Source organism: Populus nigra, chromosome 6 (assembly GCF_951802175.1).
Source record: "Populus nigra chromosome 6, ddPopNigr1.1, whole genome shotgun sequence".
NCBI lineage: Eukaryota > Viridiplantae > Streptophyta > Magnoliopsida > Malpighiales > Salicaceae > Populus > Populus nigra.
Genome location: NC_084857.1, coordinates 20925491 through 20941299, shown reverse-complemented (window position 1 = coordinate 20941299; position 15809 = coordinate 20925491). Strand labels below are relative to the sequence as shown.

Below are 15809 nucleotides of genomic sequence, written 5' to 3'. Positions count from 1 at the left end.
TAGGAAGATTCTAATTGTTGAGTGCATCAAAGGGTTGGTCATTATCTAGTTTCAAAGGGTCTCTTGCATGCTCAGTGATCGTCCTTGAAATGTCGATATGAGGCTTACAAGTAGTGTGAAGATAGAGGCCCTGAGTAGTATCAGTTTGGCATATCAACCACTTCCAAGTAAACAATCAAGCGAGAGTTGGATGGTTTCACGAGTCTTACCTAGGCTAAAGACATTGGGGTACCGTTACTCCCCCACTTATCCTAGGATGCAAAGTGTATGCTCTCAAAGTGATGCATGGCAACATAAACAAGGACGTATGCTAAAGCAATAAATGCAGGAAAAATAAACAAATAAAATAGCAATTATAAGACAAAAGACAAAACTTAATCCTAAGGTCCCCAGTGGAGTCGCCATCCTGTCGCACCCGACATCGCGGCGGCCCTAAAAATATTCTTGATTTGTGGAAAAAAAATAGATATCTGGCATCCGGTTCTTTTAAAAAAGGTCTTGTTCAAGGAGTCACCACCTAGTATTATGGTCACTAGGAACCCTAACTGGTCAATAGAGATTCTATGGCTCGGGATTGGTTACGTAAAAAGAAAGATATTATCACCCCTTAAACGTTCTACCTGAGGCAGACTGCATTGCTGGTTTTGTCTTAAATTGTTAAACATTTATTCACTTATACTATGATGATTTGTTTATAATATTCCTGACTCTAGCGCCAGTGAATATTCGATCGCGAATAATTCTAACTCTGGTGTTGGTAAAAATTCCACCCCGAATAATTACAACTCTAGCGTTGGTAAAAATTCCACCCCGAATAATTACAACTCTGGCGTTGGTAAAAATTCTACCACAAATAATTCAAACTCTGGCGTTGGTAAAAATTCATAGCTACCAAAAAATTAGTATATTTTCTTTTCTTTTCCCTTTTTTTATTCATAATCCTGATATAAGTGAATAAATTGACAAAAATATATTTTTTCTAAGACATGCAAAATTTTTATTTCTACATTTATTATTTTTTTATTTTTTTATTTTGGGGGCTGGGCCTAGCTCAGCCCACATGGGCTGGGCTGGACCCAGCCGGTCTGGGTCCAGCCCAGCCCTGGGCAAAAGAAGAAGAAGCACGCGTGAATTTACTTCACGCGTGCATGAATAGTGTGAAGGTAATTAAATTACCTTCACACTGCATTTGAAAGTTTTATTGAATGCAGAGAATTTACTTACATGTGCAGCGGAGGACGGCAACAAAGACGATGGCGCGGTGGCTGTTTTATTTTGTTTCCCGGTGTGGCTCCACTGTCTTTTGGGTTGTTCTTTTTCTCTGCGTATGATGCTCTGTTGTTCCCCTGTTTTCTGGGTTTTTCTATGGGTTCTGCTCCAGTTCTCTCCTCTGGTTTTCGGTCCCAAAAATCCCCTCTTCGTCTGTGTCCTGGCTTCCTCCTCTACCGGTTCACTCCCCAGCTTTTCCTTCCTCAATTTTTCCTTCCTCTCCCAGTTTTTCTTCAGTTTTTCTTCCCCTGTTTCTGTTTCGTTTTCTTCCTGTTTTTTTTTTCTCCTCCTCCTTGTTGGCTGCGACTCCCTCTCCTTTTATAAGGCCAAAATCGGTGGTAATGGTCGGCCTCCTAAATGCCCTGTAACCGACCCTTTAAGCACCTTCAATGCTGCAATTTAAGCGTTGGCTGGAAACTGATGAAACGGAGGAAGAAGACAGTGAACAGTTTTGTCCAAGAAACGACTCTGTTTTCCCTTCAACTGCTATTTATGATCTGGTCCTTGAAGTTTTGACATTTTTGTATATGAGCCCCTGGATAAACTTTAATTGGACCTCACCATTTCAGCGTTTTTTACAACAGAGTCCTTGGACTCTAATCTAGCACAATTTTGACCCCAGTTATCCCTAAAATTTGGTAATTCTTCAATTAAGTCCCTGATTTCATTAATTCAATTAATTCTGAATTAATTCCAAACTCAATTAAGTCTCAAAACTTATTAATTCTCCAATTAAACCCTTGATTTGATTAATTAAATTAATTCCAAAGTTTAATTAATCCCAAACCTTCCAATCGTGTTACCCTTAATCCAAATTTTAATTCAATCTTTATTTATTTTATTTTTACTTGTTTTTCATCATTTCTTTCATCATTTTTTTAATAAATAAAATAATTAAAATAAAAGGGTCAAAAATTGGGTTATGACACAGGTCACCGCCGGTGAGGAAAGGAAGAGAAGAAGAAGCCATGCTCGATCCACCCGTTTGCAAGGTTTAGCCACACGCCCCTAGTTGCGGTCCCAGGCTGCAAACACTTGGCGCTATGGTTGGCCGAGGCCTCAACATGCACACACCTAGCGGAGGGTGTGACTAGCCTTGAGCGCTATGGTCGGACCCGCATGCTTGGATGGAGCCCTAGGGCACTTGGCATTTGATTATTTGTTATAATAATATTTATAACATAAATAATTATATTAACAAACTCAAGAATATTTATAACACAAATTATAATGTTTTTGTATTAATACTTAGAATAATTAAAATAATATATTTATATCACAAATAATATTTTTTTTGATATGAATACTTTGAATTATAAGAAAAATAATAATATTTATAATACAAATAATTATATTTTTTATATGAATACTTTGAATTATATTTCTAAATCTTTTAAAAAATAATGGTTTTTCTTCAATAGTAATAATTTATATGAGTATTGTTCTTAAAATTTGAAATAATATTTTAGATAGAGAGTTGAAAAACAATTACTGCATATGCCACTTCAACTGTTACATCACCGATGGAATAATTCCTTTGGTATTTTATAGAGGGTTTGGAATAAAAATTACTCCATATGCCACTGTCAATCACCGAAGAAATAATCCCGTCTGTATATTCCAGTGGAAAAAAATTGGCTTGCATTTTCAGTCTGTAAAACCATCGGGTTTTTTTTTACCGACATTAATGAAATTACTGATGTCGCAGGTGTGCGGCGTCGCGGCGATCGTCCACCCTCAATGTATGGATATATATTTGGTAAATATAGGGAGACAAGGAGTTCTTTGTCTCTTAGCAGTGAAAAATGGAATGGGAGTCGCCACCTAGTATTTTGGTCACTAGGAACCCTAACTGGTCTCAGTGATCGGGCACGGGGACTGGTTGCGTAAAGGGAAGGTATTAGCACCCCAAATACGCCTTACCAAAGGTAAGCTGCATTGTTTGATTGTCTGATAAAAAAGCTAAGGTGTTATTGTATTTCTAGTTGTTGGTCCGTTTATGGTTCAAGAAAAGTCCTCCTCAATAAGGAGATCCTTAACTTATCAGGTAAAACCTAACCGTTCTAACGTCTATGTAAAAAAACATATTTTTAATATCAGGAATACGTTTTACGTATAAATTCGTAATCCCATATTAGTAAAAGAAGACAAAAAGATTTTTTTAGAATTTTTGAAATATTGGCCTAGTTCTCATGGCTTGAATAAACTGGTTATTATAGCCAAAATGCATGCTAATACATATATTGTTTTGAAATTTCCTTTGTTGTGTGAAAATACGATGTTATAATATTTATATATATATATTGGAGAGACTAGGCCGTATTTTAAAACAAAACATTTTTTAATTATGTATTTTTTTTGACGTTTTGACGCAAATCGGGTATTTTAATACTGGGTTTGTATCCTTACGGTATAAAAATACAACCAAATATTAATCCACTTTGATAAAAATATGCAGGAAAAATCAACAATATTTTTAAAGATATTTTAGAAACTTTTTTTGAAAGCAAAAAAAAAAAATTTTTATTTTGAAAATCTTTGAGGTTTTGATGGAACCCGAGTATTTTAATACCGGATTTGTATCTTTACAGTATAAAAATACAAACCGATATTGATCAAAATACAGTAATAAAATTACAGAAAAATCACATATTTTTTGAAATAATTTTTGAAGAATTTACAAATATATATATATATATATATATATAATACAAAAAACAAATAATATACATAATATATAATATTAAATTGGGCTGGGCTGGGCCGGCCCAACCAACTGGGCTGGACTCAGCCCCAAAGGTGTTGGGCCGATCTCGGCCCAAATTATTATTCTCTTCTGGGCCTGACCCGGCCCAGAAGACTGGGCGGGGCCAGGACCAGCCTGGCCCAGCAACAACGCTGGCGGGGGGAATTATTTCCCCCCCACCCTCCTGCATGTAGAACGCTATTCGTTCTGCATGCATGGAACAAAACAAAATGCAGTAATGAAGGGGGAAGAAGAATTACCTGGCGCGGAGGAGGTTGTGCGTCGCTGGTTTGTCGGCTTCGCTGGCGGTGCAGCGATGGAGGCCGGTGGCGGTGGCGCGGCTCACTGGAGGCGGCTCCAAGCAGCGGCGCTGCTGTCTCAAGCGGCGGAGAGAGGGATTCTTCCTCTTCCTTCTCCTCTGTTTCCTTCCCTCTTCTTCTGCTGCTGCTTTTCTTTTTCTTTAGCTTTTCCTTTCTCTCTTCGGTTCTCTTTTTTTTTCTTCCCTTTCTCTCTCTTTCGGGTCTGCTTCCCCTTTTTTTCCTCCGCTGCTGGGTGCTATTTATAGAGCAAGTGAGTGTGGCTTTTGCTGTGGCGCATGGGGAGCGGGTCTCGCGGCGGTTGGTCGGCCATTGGGTGCTACTATCGAGGTTCGGCTCCCCTGGTTTTCTGGCAGGCACGCGGCGGCTGGTCGGCCATTGGGTGCTACTATCGAGGTTCGGCTCCCCTGGTTTTCTGGCAGGCACGCGGCGGGTGGTCGGCCAGTGTCTTCGGTCGGTGGTCCAACGGCATGGGGCCTCGGGTTGGTCAGTGGGCTCCAGGCGAGAGAGGGCCCGACAAAATTTAAACAAATGCTCCTTTGTTCCTTCTTCCCCGCTGCATGTTCGGGGGGAAGAAGAAAGAGGAACAGTGTCGTTCAAAATGACACCGTTCTGCTTTTTTTTTTTGATAAAATGTATGAAACGGCGTCGTTTTGGAGAAAACGCGTCGTTTCATTTAAATGTGGCGCCAGAACGCACCTATGTTCAAATCAGCCCTCAATCATCTTTTGTTCATTTCAATTGTGTCCCTGCCAAATTCGATCCCCACCCCTATAGTTGGCCGCGTGTTTCACTTCAGTCCTTGGTCTCTGATTTATGAAATTGAGCCCTCAATTGATCAATAAATTTTCAATTTCTTCAATTAGGCCCCTGAATCAATCCAATACAGCCCCCCTATTTATGCGCCTTTTCCAAATTGGTCCCTGGTTTCGAATTTTCTCAATTAAGTCCCTAATTGGTCATTAAACTTCAATATTTATGCAATTAAGCCCCTGATTTGACCTAATAAATTCCTAAAAAATATATTTTGGCCCCAGAACTTAAATTTATTCTAATTAAAGCCCAAATTGACTTAAAAATCATTTTTTCTTACAATCAAATCCCCAATAAATTCATTTAAAAATCCAATTAAGTCCATAAACATCCAAATTTGGGCTTTTCTCCTCAAATTTTCCTTCTCAACAGGGCTCTCCTCCTTCAAGAATATACTGTCAAAAATATAATCTTTGTATTTTTAACCTCATTGACCAATTTTCCAACCATTTTCTGAGCGCTTCTGCCTCCTGTTATTTTTCTAACCTCCTTTGGCTATATATTTATATTTTTGTGGGGGGGCCCAAAAATGGGTTACAACAACTGACAAGAGGAATTTACCGATCGACTCTTTCTGTTCGTAAATCAGTCGGTAAAATTAATGCTAACGGAATGATAGAGTAAATACCAACAAAAAATTTCACTGGTAAAACGGTTAAATGTAGGAGTGTTAAGAAGCTTGTCATCACTTGTGGTTTGCGGATCTGCTGGTTATATTCATACATACACTCATGCTTAGAGTGCAACAATCAGAGACGCCTCCCACGGCTCATCATTGAGCTCTGTACAGTTCCAAACTTAGTCGGTGAAATCACACCTTGAAGAGCTTCAAAGCATTTCAAGAGCATATTGTATCTTTCAATTCCATGCTAAGTAAGAGGTGATAATGAGGAAGTAAGAAAGATAATTATGACAATACATACAAATAGAAAATGATATATAAATCACAGAAAGTTTATTTGAAGAAGTAAGAAGAAGCTCCTGACTCGAGTTCTAGCAACCACTCCTCGTCTACGTTTAGCAGAGGGAGAATATCGTACAGGACTAAAGGTAACACAACTGGAGGAGGTTATGCATTCAAGAAAGCTAAGTGATTAATCTTTAGGTCTTTAAAACGGAACTGGTTTCCCCTTAGGATAATCGAGATAAACCCTCCCCTTGTAGCGTTGAGCTGCCTCGTTGCTGTCGATAACTTCTGTTGCAGGAACATAGTAATATGTGGGATGAGCATAGGGAACCTTCATAACTGGTGGCCGCCTCTTGGCCCCGCCGAATTGCTCATCAATGGCTGCAAAACCCTCCTGCCCAATCTTAACAAGACAAGTGCTGTTTACAGAATATTAACTCACCCCAGTTATTTATTCTTCCAAAAAACTATAAAAGAATAGAATTATGTTCTTAATTAGCACAAATGGCAAACAAATGGCCTTCAGTACATTTGAATAACGATTCAGTACTTAGTGGCACGAAGGTTCTCTCTAGTGCCAAGTTCAATTATTGTAAAATTGATTCCTTCCAACTTGTTTCCTAGAATCGATGAGACTTAAATTTCTTTGTGGATCTGATTCCTTATAACTATACCTTTCCTTTCAAATTTATTTTCATAATCTGTTTTTTTTTTTAATTTTTTGCTTTAACTGATCTTGATTCTCTCCGAAACTTGATATCTTTATTTCTTACTCTAGTTAACTCCATGACATAATGAATGTGACGCAACCAGACCACCTCATCCTAACAAAAAATCTATTTACATCTCAAATCCGAATAAACGAGTTGCTTGCACTAAACCCCAATATTGAAGGAATAATAGAGAATGGAATTTTGGTCAAAAAGTTGACTCAGATTCTATTCTTTGACATAGACAAATTGACCATATAATAATAATAAATATAATTGTGTATGAAAATTAATAATAATAATAATAATAATAATTTTAGAAAGTTTTCTTTCTAACCAACAAAACTTAAACAAAAAAGAATCTGGTGCAACCTAGAAAGGATATGGGAGAAACAATCTATATACTGAAAATAAAAATCTATAGCGATATATCTAGAAAGTTGCTTTAATTGTCTCAATCTACATATATAGATAAGATGTTGAAACAATTTAGCACCTTTATCTTTTTGTGGGTTGTTAGCGTGAATGTCTTGTTGTTTTCCATGCAGTGTGGACATGCTAGTTTTCCATACGTGGTCCAACAAGAAACCATTTCATAAGCTGAAAAATCATTGATAGTCCACATCAAAGCTGCCCTCATAAGAAAATTATGTTTTCTCGAGACATCATAAGTCAAAGTCCTAGAGGGCCACAACTGCGTCAACTCATCGATCAACGGTCGAAAAAAAACATCTATATTCCAGCCCAGACTGTTAGAACCGAGTATGATCATAGATAAAAACATGAACTTCGGTCTCATACACATCCCTAGTGGTAAGTTGTAAACCGTAAGTTTAATTGGACAACAAGAATAAGAAGCAGCAAATGATCTGAATGGGTTGAATCCATCTGTACATAACCCAAGACGCACATTCTTTGATTCAGTTGAAAAATAAGAATGCACACTGTTAAAGTGTTTTCATGCTTTACCGTTAGAAGGATGCACCATCACTCCATCCATCGCATCAAGTGATTGGTGCTACATCATGTGCTTAGTAGTCTTTGGTGACATGAATAACCTCTACAGTTTAGGTGTGATTGGAAAGTATCTAAGTTTTTTATATGTCATAAGAGTCTTTCCCATGCCAATTCTAGGTTTCTAACGGGAATGCTCTCATGTCATTCACTCGGCTAGCTCAGCATTTTCAAGCTAGTATAACATGCAGAAGTTAGGGCACATGTCAATTTTCTTGTATCCTAAATCGAGGGGTTTCATCATGGACTTTGCAGCATAGAAGTTCTCTTTCAGCCTGTTCCCTTCAGGTAAAATGCTTCTCGGCCATTCGATAATTTATCATAATCGACCTCACTCAACCCGTGATCTGACTTAATAGTGAACACCTATGCTACGGCCGATAATTTATTGTAGTTTGTGCAGCCATATCAAAAAACCTAGTTGCATCTGCATTTGGTTCTTCTTTTATAATTGGACATTGACTAGCATTACCTTGATTCATTCTCATTGCATCCATAACCATATTCCTATAAGGATTACTATTGTCATTTACAACTCCATGCACATTGCTGGCACTAGAAGTTGACCCAACCATCCTTTCTACCATGCTTTTGTTACGAACAAATAGTTCTTTGTGTGCATACCAGCACAGGTAATCCTCTATGAACCCTTTGTGTAGAAGATGCATCGACTATCAGCTTAGTTAAAGAGATGTGAAGGAAATTTGCATTTGGTTCTTCTTTTATAATTGGACATTGACTAGCATTACCTTGATTCATTCTCATTGCATCCATAACCATATTCCTATAAGGATTACTATTGTCATTTACAACTCCATGTACATTGCTGGCACTAGAAGTTGACCCAACCATCCTTTCTACTATGCTTTTGTTACGAACAAATAGTTCTTTGTGTGCATACCAGCACAGGTAATCCTCCATGAACCCTTTGTGTAGAAGATGCATCGACTATCAGCTTAGTTAAAGAGATGTGAAGGAAATTTTGGTTGTAGAATTCAGAAATGATCCAATCATGGTCATGATCGCTGATGTTCTTAGATATATTGTAAATTTCTACTGTTTTTTTTCTCAGCTATTGTTTTACCTTCAACTCCGTTTATTATTTCTTAATCCGAGACGCTTCCCATGGCTCATTATTTTATCCTTGTGCCCGGGACAATTCCAAAATGAGGTGATAATTCTAAAGTCGAAATTATTCAGTGAAATCACACCTTGAATAGCTTCAAAGCATTTGAACAGCAAATTAATTATTTGTTTGCCCTAAACGGACTAGTAGCAGATATTTTCAGTGAAAGATGTTTGGGTCAAGAGAAAGCATGATCACGCAAGATCAAAGTAATGGCCTAAAATAATGATAACAGGAGATATTCTAACCATTAAATCAGGTTTAAATTTTTATAGAAGATTCTACAAACCGTTTTCCCATTAAAAACCACTCAATATATAGTTATTAGAGCATTGGATCTCCATAAAGTAGGCTCATTAGTTATTATTTGGGATAATTTTGTTATTTTTCCTTAATTTTCACAGATTTATTGTTTATTTTTAGATTTTATGTTATTTTCCGTTATGTTTTGGGATTCTGATTTTGTTTCCAATCTTGGTCGATTTTTCTAGTCTATAAAAGAGATTGTAAACCTCTTTAGAAGGTAAACTTAATCAAATTAATATTTCAGTTTATCTTTTGTCTTTCTATGCTTGCAGCTATATTGTTGTGCTTCCGCTTGCATTAAACTTTCAAAACCACTATGTCAGTTATTGAAGCATTGGATCTCGGATTGTAAACCTCTTTAGGACGTAGACTTGATCAGATTAATATTTTAAAAACAAAAAAAGATTTTAGGATTCTTCGTGTTTTCACCGTATTTCAGTCCATCTTTTGTCTTTCCATGCTTGCAGCTATATTGTTGTGCTTCCGACTGCATTAATCTTTCAATATTTCATGCTAAGTAATAGGTGAATAAGGTGATAATCAGGGAAACAGAGAGATATTTATGACAATGCATACTTGACCGGCCAAATAGAAAATTATGATATATAAATCACAGAAATTTTATTTGATGAAGTAAGAAGAAGCTCCTGACTCGAATTCTAGCAACCTCTCCTCGTCTACGTTTAGCAGAGGGAGAATATCGTACAGGACTAAAGGTAACACAACTGGTGGAGGTTATGCATACAAGAAAGCTAAGTGATTAATCGCTAGGTCTTTAAAACGGAACTGGTTTCCCCTTAGGATAATCGACATAAACCCTCCCCTTGTAGCGTTGAGCTGCCTCGTTGCTGTCGATAACTTCTGTTGCAGGAACATAGTAATATGTGGGATGAGCATAGGGAACCTTCATAACTGGTGGCCGCCTCTTGGCCCGGCCGAAGTGCCCATCAATGGCTGCAAAACCCTCCTGTCCAATCTTAACAAGACGATCTGCCTGACGTGCCATGTTAACTACAATTAATCAACACACAAAGACAAGTAGCTGTTTATAGGTTTTGTTGGTTTTCTTGCTTTGGCTAATATGTAGGAGGCCAAGCCAACCTTTATATAGATAGGAAAGGTTTGGTTGACAACAGCTGTGAAATGAATAATGTTAGACAGTACTCCTTTTTGTAAATAAAAGCACCCAACATTTGTGTACGATAAAAGTAACCATTGCAGAGAGAAAAATCAATAGCTTTTCTTCATCTTATCACTACTGACGATAAAAACATCATAAAATGAAAAAAAGACTATCATCAATAGTTTATTAATATCATCATTAGTATTCAATACTTGATAAACTTTTTATATAAGGAACTTTTATTGGGTTTTTTGTTGTCCGATCACCATCGATGACAAAACCATCACCAAGAGTTTATTATTATCGACTTTGGATTAGAATTGAATGTTCTAAATACTTAGTAAACTGAAAAATAAGGGACGCAAACACTGCTCATTAACAACTGTTGTCAGCCAATCATTAGAGCCGCTTCTATGAATTTGTGTTGGGCATAAATGAGAATATCTGATCATGTGATACAAAAGCTTCCCTGCTTTTGGATTATGCTGTTTCTACCGGTCAGGAATCAAGTCAGGTCCAAAAGTAGTAGTAGCAAAAACACTAAACCTTCTCGAAAGCAAATTACGAAGGAAGATTAAGGGTATTTTATATCGGTTTCTTTAATTTGAAAAATAATGGAAAATCCAAAATAAAATATAAATAAAAAAAAAGTAATATATATGTATGCATATTGAATCATTTGGCTTATCAGAAGTAAGAAAGATCATCACAACCCACACCCAAAAATAGAGAGAGAGAGACATTAAGAGTTACAGTAAAGCTGATTACGTTATAGATAAGACAACCGCGTGACAACAGGAGCTCTAAAGATAAAATTTACAAGGTTCTTTAGCAGACCAAGTTGCTTTATCTATGAGTAAGAAACCAGGAGATTTAAGAACCAAGTGACTCAGATTACTCATACATGACATTAAGTATGTTCAGTAAATTCATGAAACCTAATAATCTAAACGAAATCGTTTCTTTCTACCATCCTATTGAGCTGCCTCATCGCTAGTGATAACAGGCTCTTTCACCACACCCCCTTGACATTGAGCTGCCTCATTGCTAAGAATAACAGGCTTCTTCACCATGTTACCATAGTATTGAACTACCTCATTGCTAATGATCACAGGCATCCTCACCGTGGTAATTTGAGTTCCCTGATAAACCAATGTTTGCTGATCTTGGTATTGATGATGATGATAGTGATGATGATTTTGCTGTACCTGAGTTGAGGGGAGTCTTCCAGACCTTCCAGGCCAGCCATAACTATTCTCAATCAGAGCAAAGCCTTCCATTCCAATCCTTGTGAGACGATCTACCTGACGTGCCATATGTGAAATTAACACTGTAACTCAAAGAAAAATTAAAACTGTATGGTTTGCCTTGGTACAAAATAGGTCATATATGCAGCCTTATATATATTTGCAGAAAGCAGGCAGCTTGTAACTTGCTTTCTGCTTTATGGACCCATCACAATCAACAGAGGTTTTCAAGATTTATGGGGTTCTCCACTTCTGGCTGATTCCATATCCACAAGTATACACATACTGTTGTTAGTTTGCAATATTACAAGTATTAGTGTATACGTTACTTGCACAACTAGAGTAAATATTGTCCATGAAATATCAAGAACAGGTTCTGTATTTTCAAGTGCAATTTAACAAAACAAAACTATTAGAAAATAAACAGTGAAGATGTTGCTGGAGGTACTTTATTCTAGCTTTCTTTAGCTACTCATGGATGTGCTAGATTCTGTATTAATGGACAATCATATAGTACAGAGACTTAGTTGTGGCTTTCCCTTTAGTTAATAAAATTAGGAAAATAGGTTCTGATCCCACTTCATGGCTACACCTGATAAGATTAAGATTTATCATTTTTATGATCTTGGGACGATATATATCTCATATAATATGCCTCAGATTCCTCAAGACTTTCCATGATAGACCATTTTCTTTCAGGGGTACCCTGAAGAGGACTTAAAGATTTCATATATGCGATAACAGAGCAGAAAAAGAAAACTCACTCGGAATAGCACCCAATTTGTGGCAGTTTCATGTCATCAAAAGTTCACCGAAAGGCGATGCTTGCAATCGTTATGTTTCAGAAACAATAATATTCTTGTTTATCCTTCTAGGCTAAGATGAAATATGGAGGAGGTTAAAGCACATCTCATGTTTTTGATGGGTCCCATTTATAATGAAGGATTGGGAAAGATCAAGAAAAGGTGTATACTCAAAGCATTTCCCCTTTTTCCCTTCTTCTGTAAAAGATGTGTAAAGCAAAGCTTTAAAGGGAGGCTTACTAATCTCGTTTTCTTGGGAGATGAGATATTTTTACTAGATATACTTGCTCACATAGCTCGGACTATACTTGCTCACATATTTTTACAAAAGCTCCCCTGCTTTTGGACTATGCTGTTTCTAGGGGTCAGGAATCAAGTCAGGTCCAAAAGTAGTAGTAGCAAAAACACTAAACCTTCTCGAAAGCAAATTACGAAGGAAGATTAAGGGTATTTTATCTCCGTTTCTTTAATTTGAAAAATAATGGAAAATCCAAAATAAAATATAAATAAAAAAAAGTAATATATATGTATGCATATTGAATTCAGATTGAATTGATATCTCTAATAATTGCTTTCAAGTTAGTCCGAAAATATCTATAACACCGGGGAAAAAAGGTTCCCTTTCTAGTGTTAGTACTTGGTGGCAGAAATGTTCCCTTTCCAGTGCAAAGTTCCTAAAATATATATAAAACAAAAATCGCATTCAATTATTGAACAAATGGTTCCTTCCGACAAGTTTCGTAGAATCGATGAGACTCTTTAGTTTAATGGTGAATCTGATTCCATATAACTAACTTTTCCATAAACGAAGTTACTTTATTGACAGACTAATCGAGAGAGAAATTCTGTACGAAAATATCAAGAACAAGTTCTTTATTTGTAAGTGCAAATCCACAATACAGAATGTTGCGATGTCGTGGTCGCACAAATTAATTACCCTAGCTTAAAATAAACAAGATAGTATAGAGCAAGCAAGGGGTCGATCCCACGAGGAAGTTTCAAGTCAGATTTTTATGTTGTATGTTATGTATTTGGGGGGATTTGGTTTGTGATTATCTAAACTATGGCAGCAATTAAACTAGCAAACAAAATCAATTAAAACTAAAATATATCAAGAAAACAAACCTTGGTCGTAAGCACACATCAACCAACAGAAATCAGAACTGGTCCTTGAAACGAAACTCCAGTTTATATTCTGAATTTTTATCTTTCTTAACGTTGGTTAATTAACAGATCCGCTGTATAACTAACTCTAACCAACAAACAATCACAGTGTCCGCACTAATGATTTATTCCAATGGCAGCCTTAAGATCTAGATAAATTCATTAATCTTAACAACCAAGTTGTCAGCTTATGTTGCATTTGATTGAATGTTCTCCCTAAGTTTAATAACGTAGTTCCGTTACAATTATCAAGCTTAGTTGCTTCACAAGTTTATATACCACAACTCCGGTTTTGATATCAAACTTAGCAATAGATTGTTCACAATAATAACTTAGAGTCCGCTCTAGCAATTAAGATAAACAATCATAGAAACTATGCATTGGAAAACAAACATACGCATTCATAATACAAACTGAAAATAAATGGAAGAATAAATCTCACAGTTCTTGAAATCTGAAGGTGTTTGCGTCCTTGCAACCAAGAAAACGAGCTTAGCCTTGCATATCTATTGAACAACTACTCCTAAAGATGAAAGAATACATGATTTTTGGGTTATAGAGGGGAGAGTTTGTGTTTCTTCTCTTATGGCTGCCACCCTTCTTTCTTTGATTCTACTGCACTCTCTCTCCCTCTCTCTTGGCTCTTTTAATATCATGAACTTAGCTGCCTATTTATACACAAATTGTAAGTAAGAAAAATCAAAGTTCAAGTGTGAACATCAAGAGATGGTGGTAGTGTGAAGGCGGCTGGCGGCTGGTGGCTGGTAGTTGGTGGCTTGAGGTTGGTGGCTGCCTTCCTTGACCTTCTGGATTGATGTTCTTGAGGAGCTAAATTGCTGAAATTAAAACTTGGATGTCGGTTTTGATGCTTCGGGATGTAATTTGGATTTGTTTCTTCATGAAACCTGTTTGCTGGCAGAATTTAGTTGTCATCTTTGGAAAATCATATCTCCCTCATATGACATCTTTTTTGGCTGAAATTTTGAGCGTGGATAGGTATTTGAATTAGGAATCCAAGAAAATTGAGTTTGCGTCAATTGGACTTCTGTAGCTCCAGATATTAAATTTTGAATGGCCAAAGGTCAATACTGGCAGAATGCGAGATTTGACTTTGCAGGATGTGATTTCCATGATTTTTCTCCTTTTATTTTTCTTACATTACATTTCCAGAAAGGTATGGATGTTATCTTTTTAGTGCCACTGGAATCACTTCATTTCGATCTCTAGAACTCACGCTCTGCACAAAACATCGACTGAACGTCAAATCTGCCAATTACCTCTAATTTACTCCTTTTTGCATCTTTTATCCAAAAATGCCTTCAAAACATAAAACAAAGAATATCAAGGCATTTTATATATAAAACATGGACAAAACATTAGGTAAATGTGGGTGAAACTATCGAATAATATGGTTACATCACAGAACTATTTGGAAATAAGCAGTGAAGAGTACTCGGCCTGCTCAATAATGCTAAATAATCAGTGAAGGCACTTTATTCTAGCTTTCTTTATTTACTTAAGGATGTGCTAGATTCTGTAGTATGGCTCAAGGGCAATCCATTGAGATCTTATGGATATGGTTATCCTTAGAAGCATTCTGGACATTGTACCTCTCACTCCCAATATTATAGTATAAACAGTAAGTTATGGCTTTCCGTTTAGTTCATGTACTCCAATTTTTTTGATACTGGGACAAGATTTAAGAGATCATGGTATATTGCATTTGATATTTAAATATAAATCTATTAATTTGTTAGATTGATAGTAAGTTAAATTGCTTAATTTATTTAATTTTGTTTTGAATAGGATTATATATGATTTATATTTGTGTTAACATATGCGAAACTTAATAATTCACATAGATGATTAATCAAGCATGAATTGTGTTGCCCATGTGCGCGCGGTGTTGCAGTATCAGGATTAAGGAGCCGCCACCTAGTTATGTGGTTCAAAGTCATTAGAAGACCCAAGTAGACTAATCTTATCTGAAATTTCAGGGTAAGGAACTAGTATTGGCTAGAAAAGATATTAGCATCCTTACTTGAGGTAAGTTGTATTGTGTTGTCATGATGTGGTTTAAACGTGTTGATGAGTTCCTAACTGGTAGCCCATTTATGGCTCAGAAAAAAATGTGGTAGCCCAATTATGGCTTAGAAAAAAATTTACGCCCACAAATAAATCTGACATTTCAAATTTATAATGGGCTCATATGCTTAGATAAATTCTTATAAAAAAATTCATATAGGTGCTCTGACAGGAGTCAC

The 15809-nt window shown here is 36.6% G+C and overlaps 1 protein-coding gene across 1 annotated transcript; it reads right to left on the bottom strand.

Annotated features, from left to right (window-relative positions):
• Positions 1-9784: 9784 nt before the first annotated feature.
• Positions 9785-10442, bottom strand: LOC133696960 (uncharacterized). The gene has a single exon (XM_062119262.1). It carries the CDS (start codon positions 10212-10214, stop codon positions 9984-9986), a length of 231 nt encoding a protein of 76 aa, XP_061975246.1. The 5' UTR covers positions 10215-10442; the 3' UTR covers positions 9785-9983.
• Positions 10443-15809: the final 5367 nt, after the last annotated feature.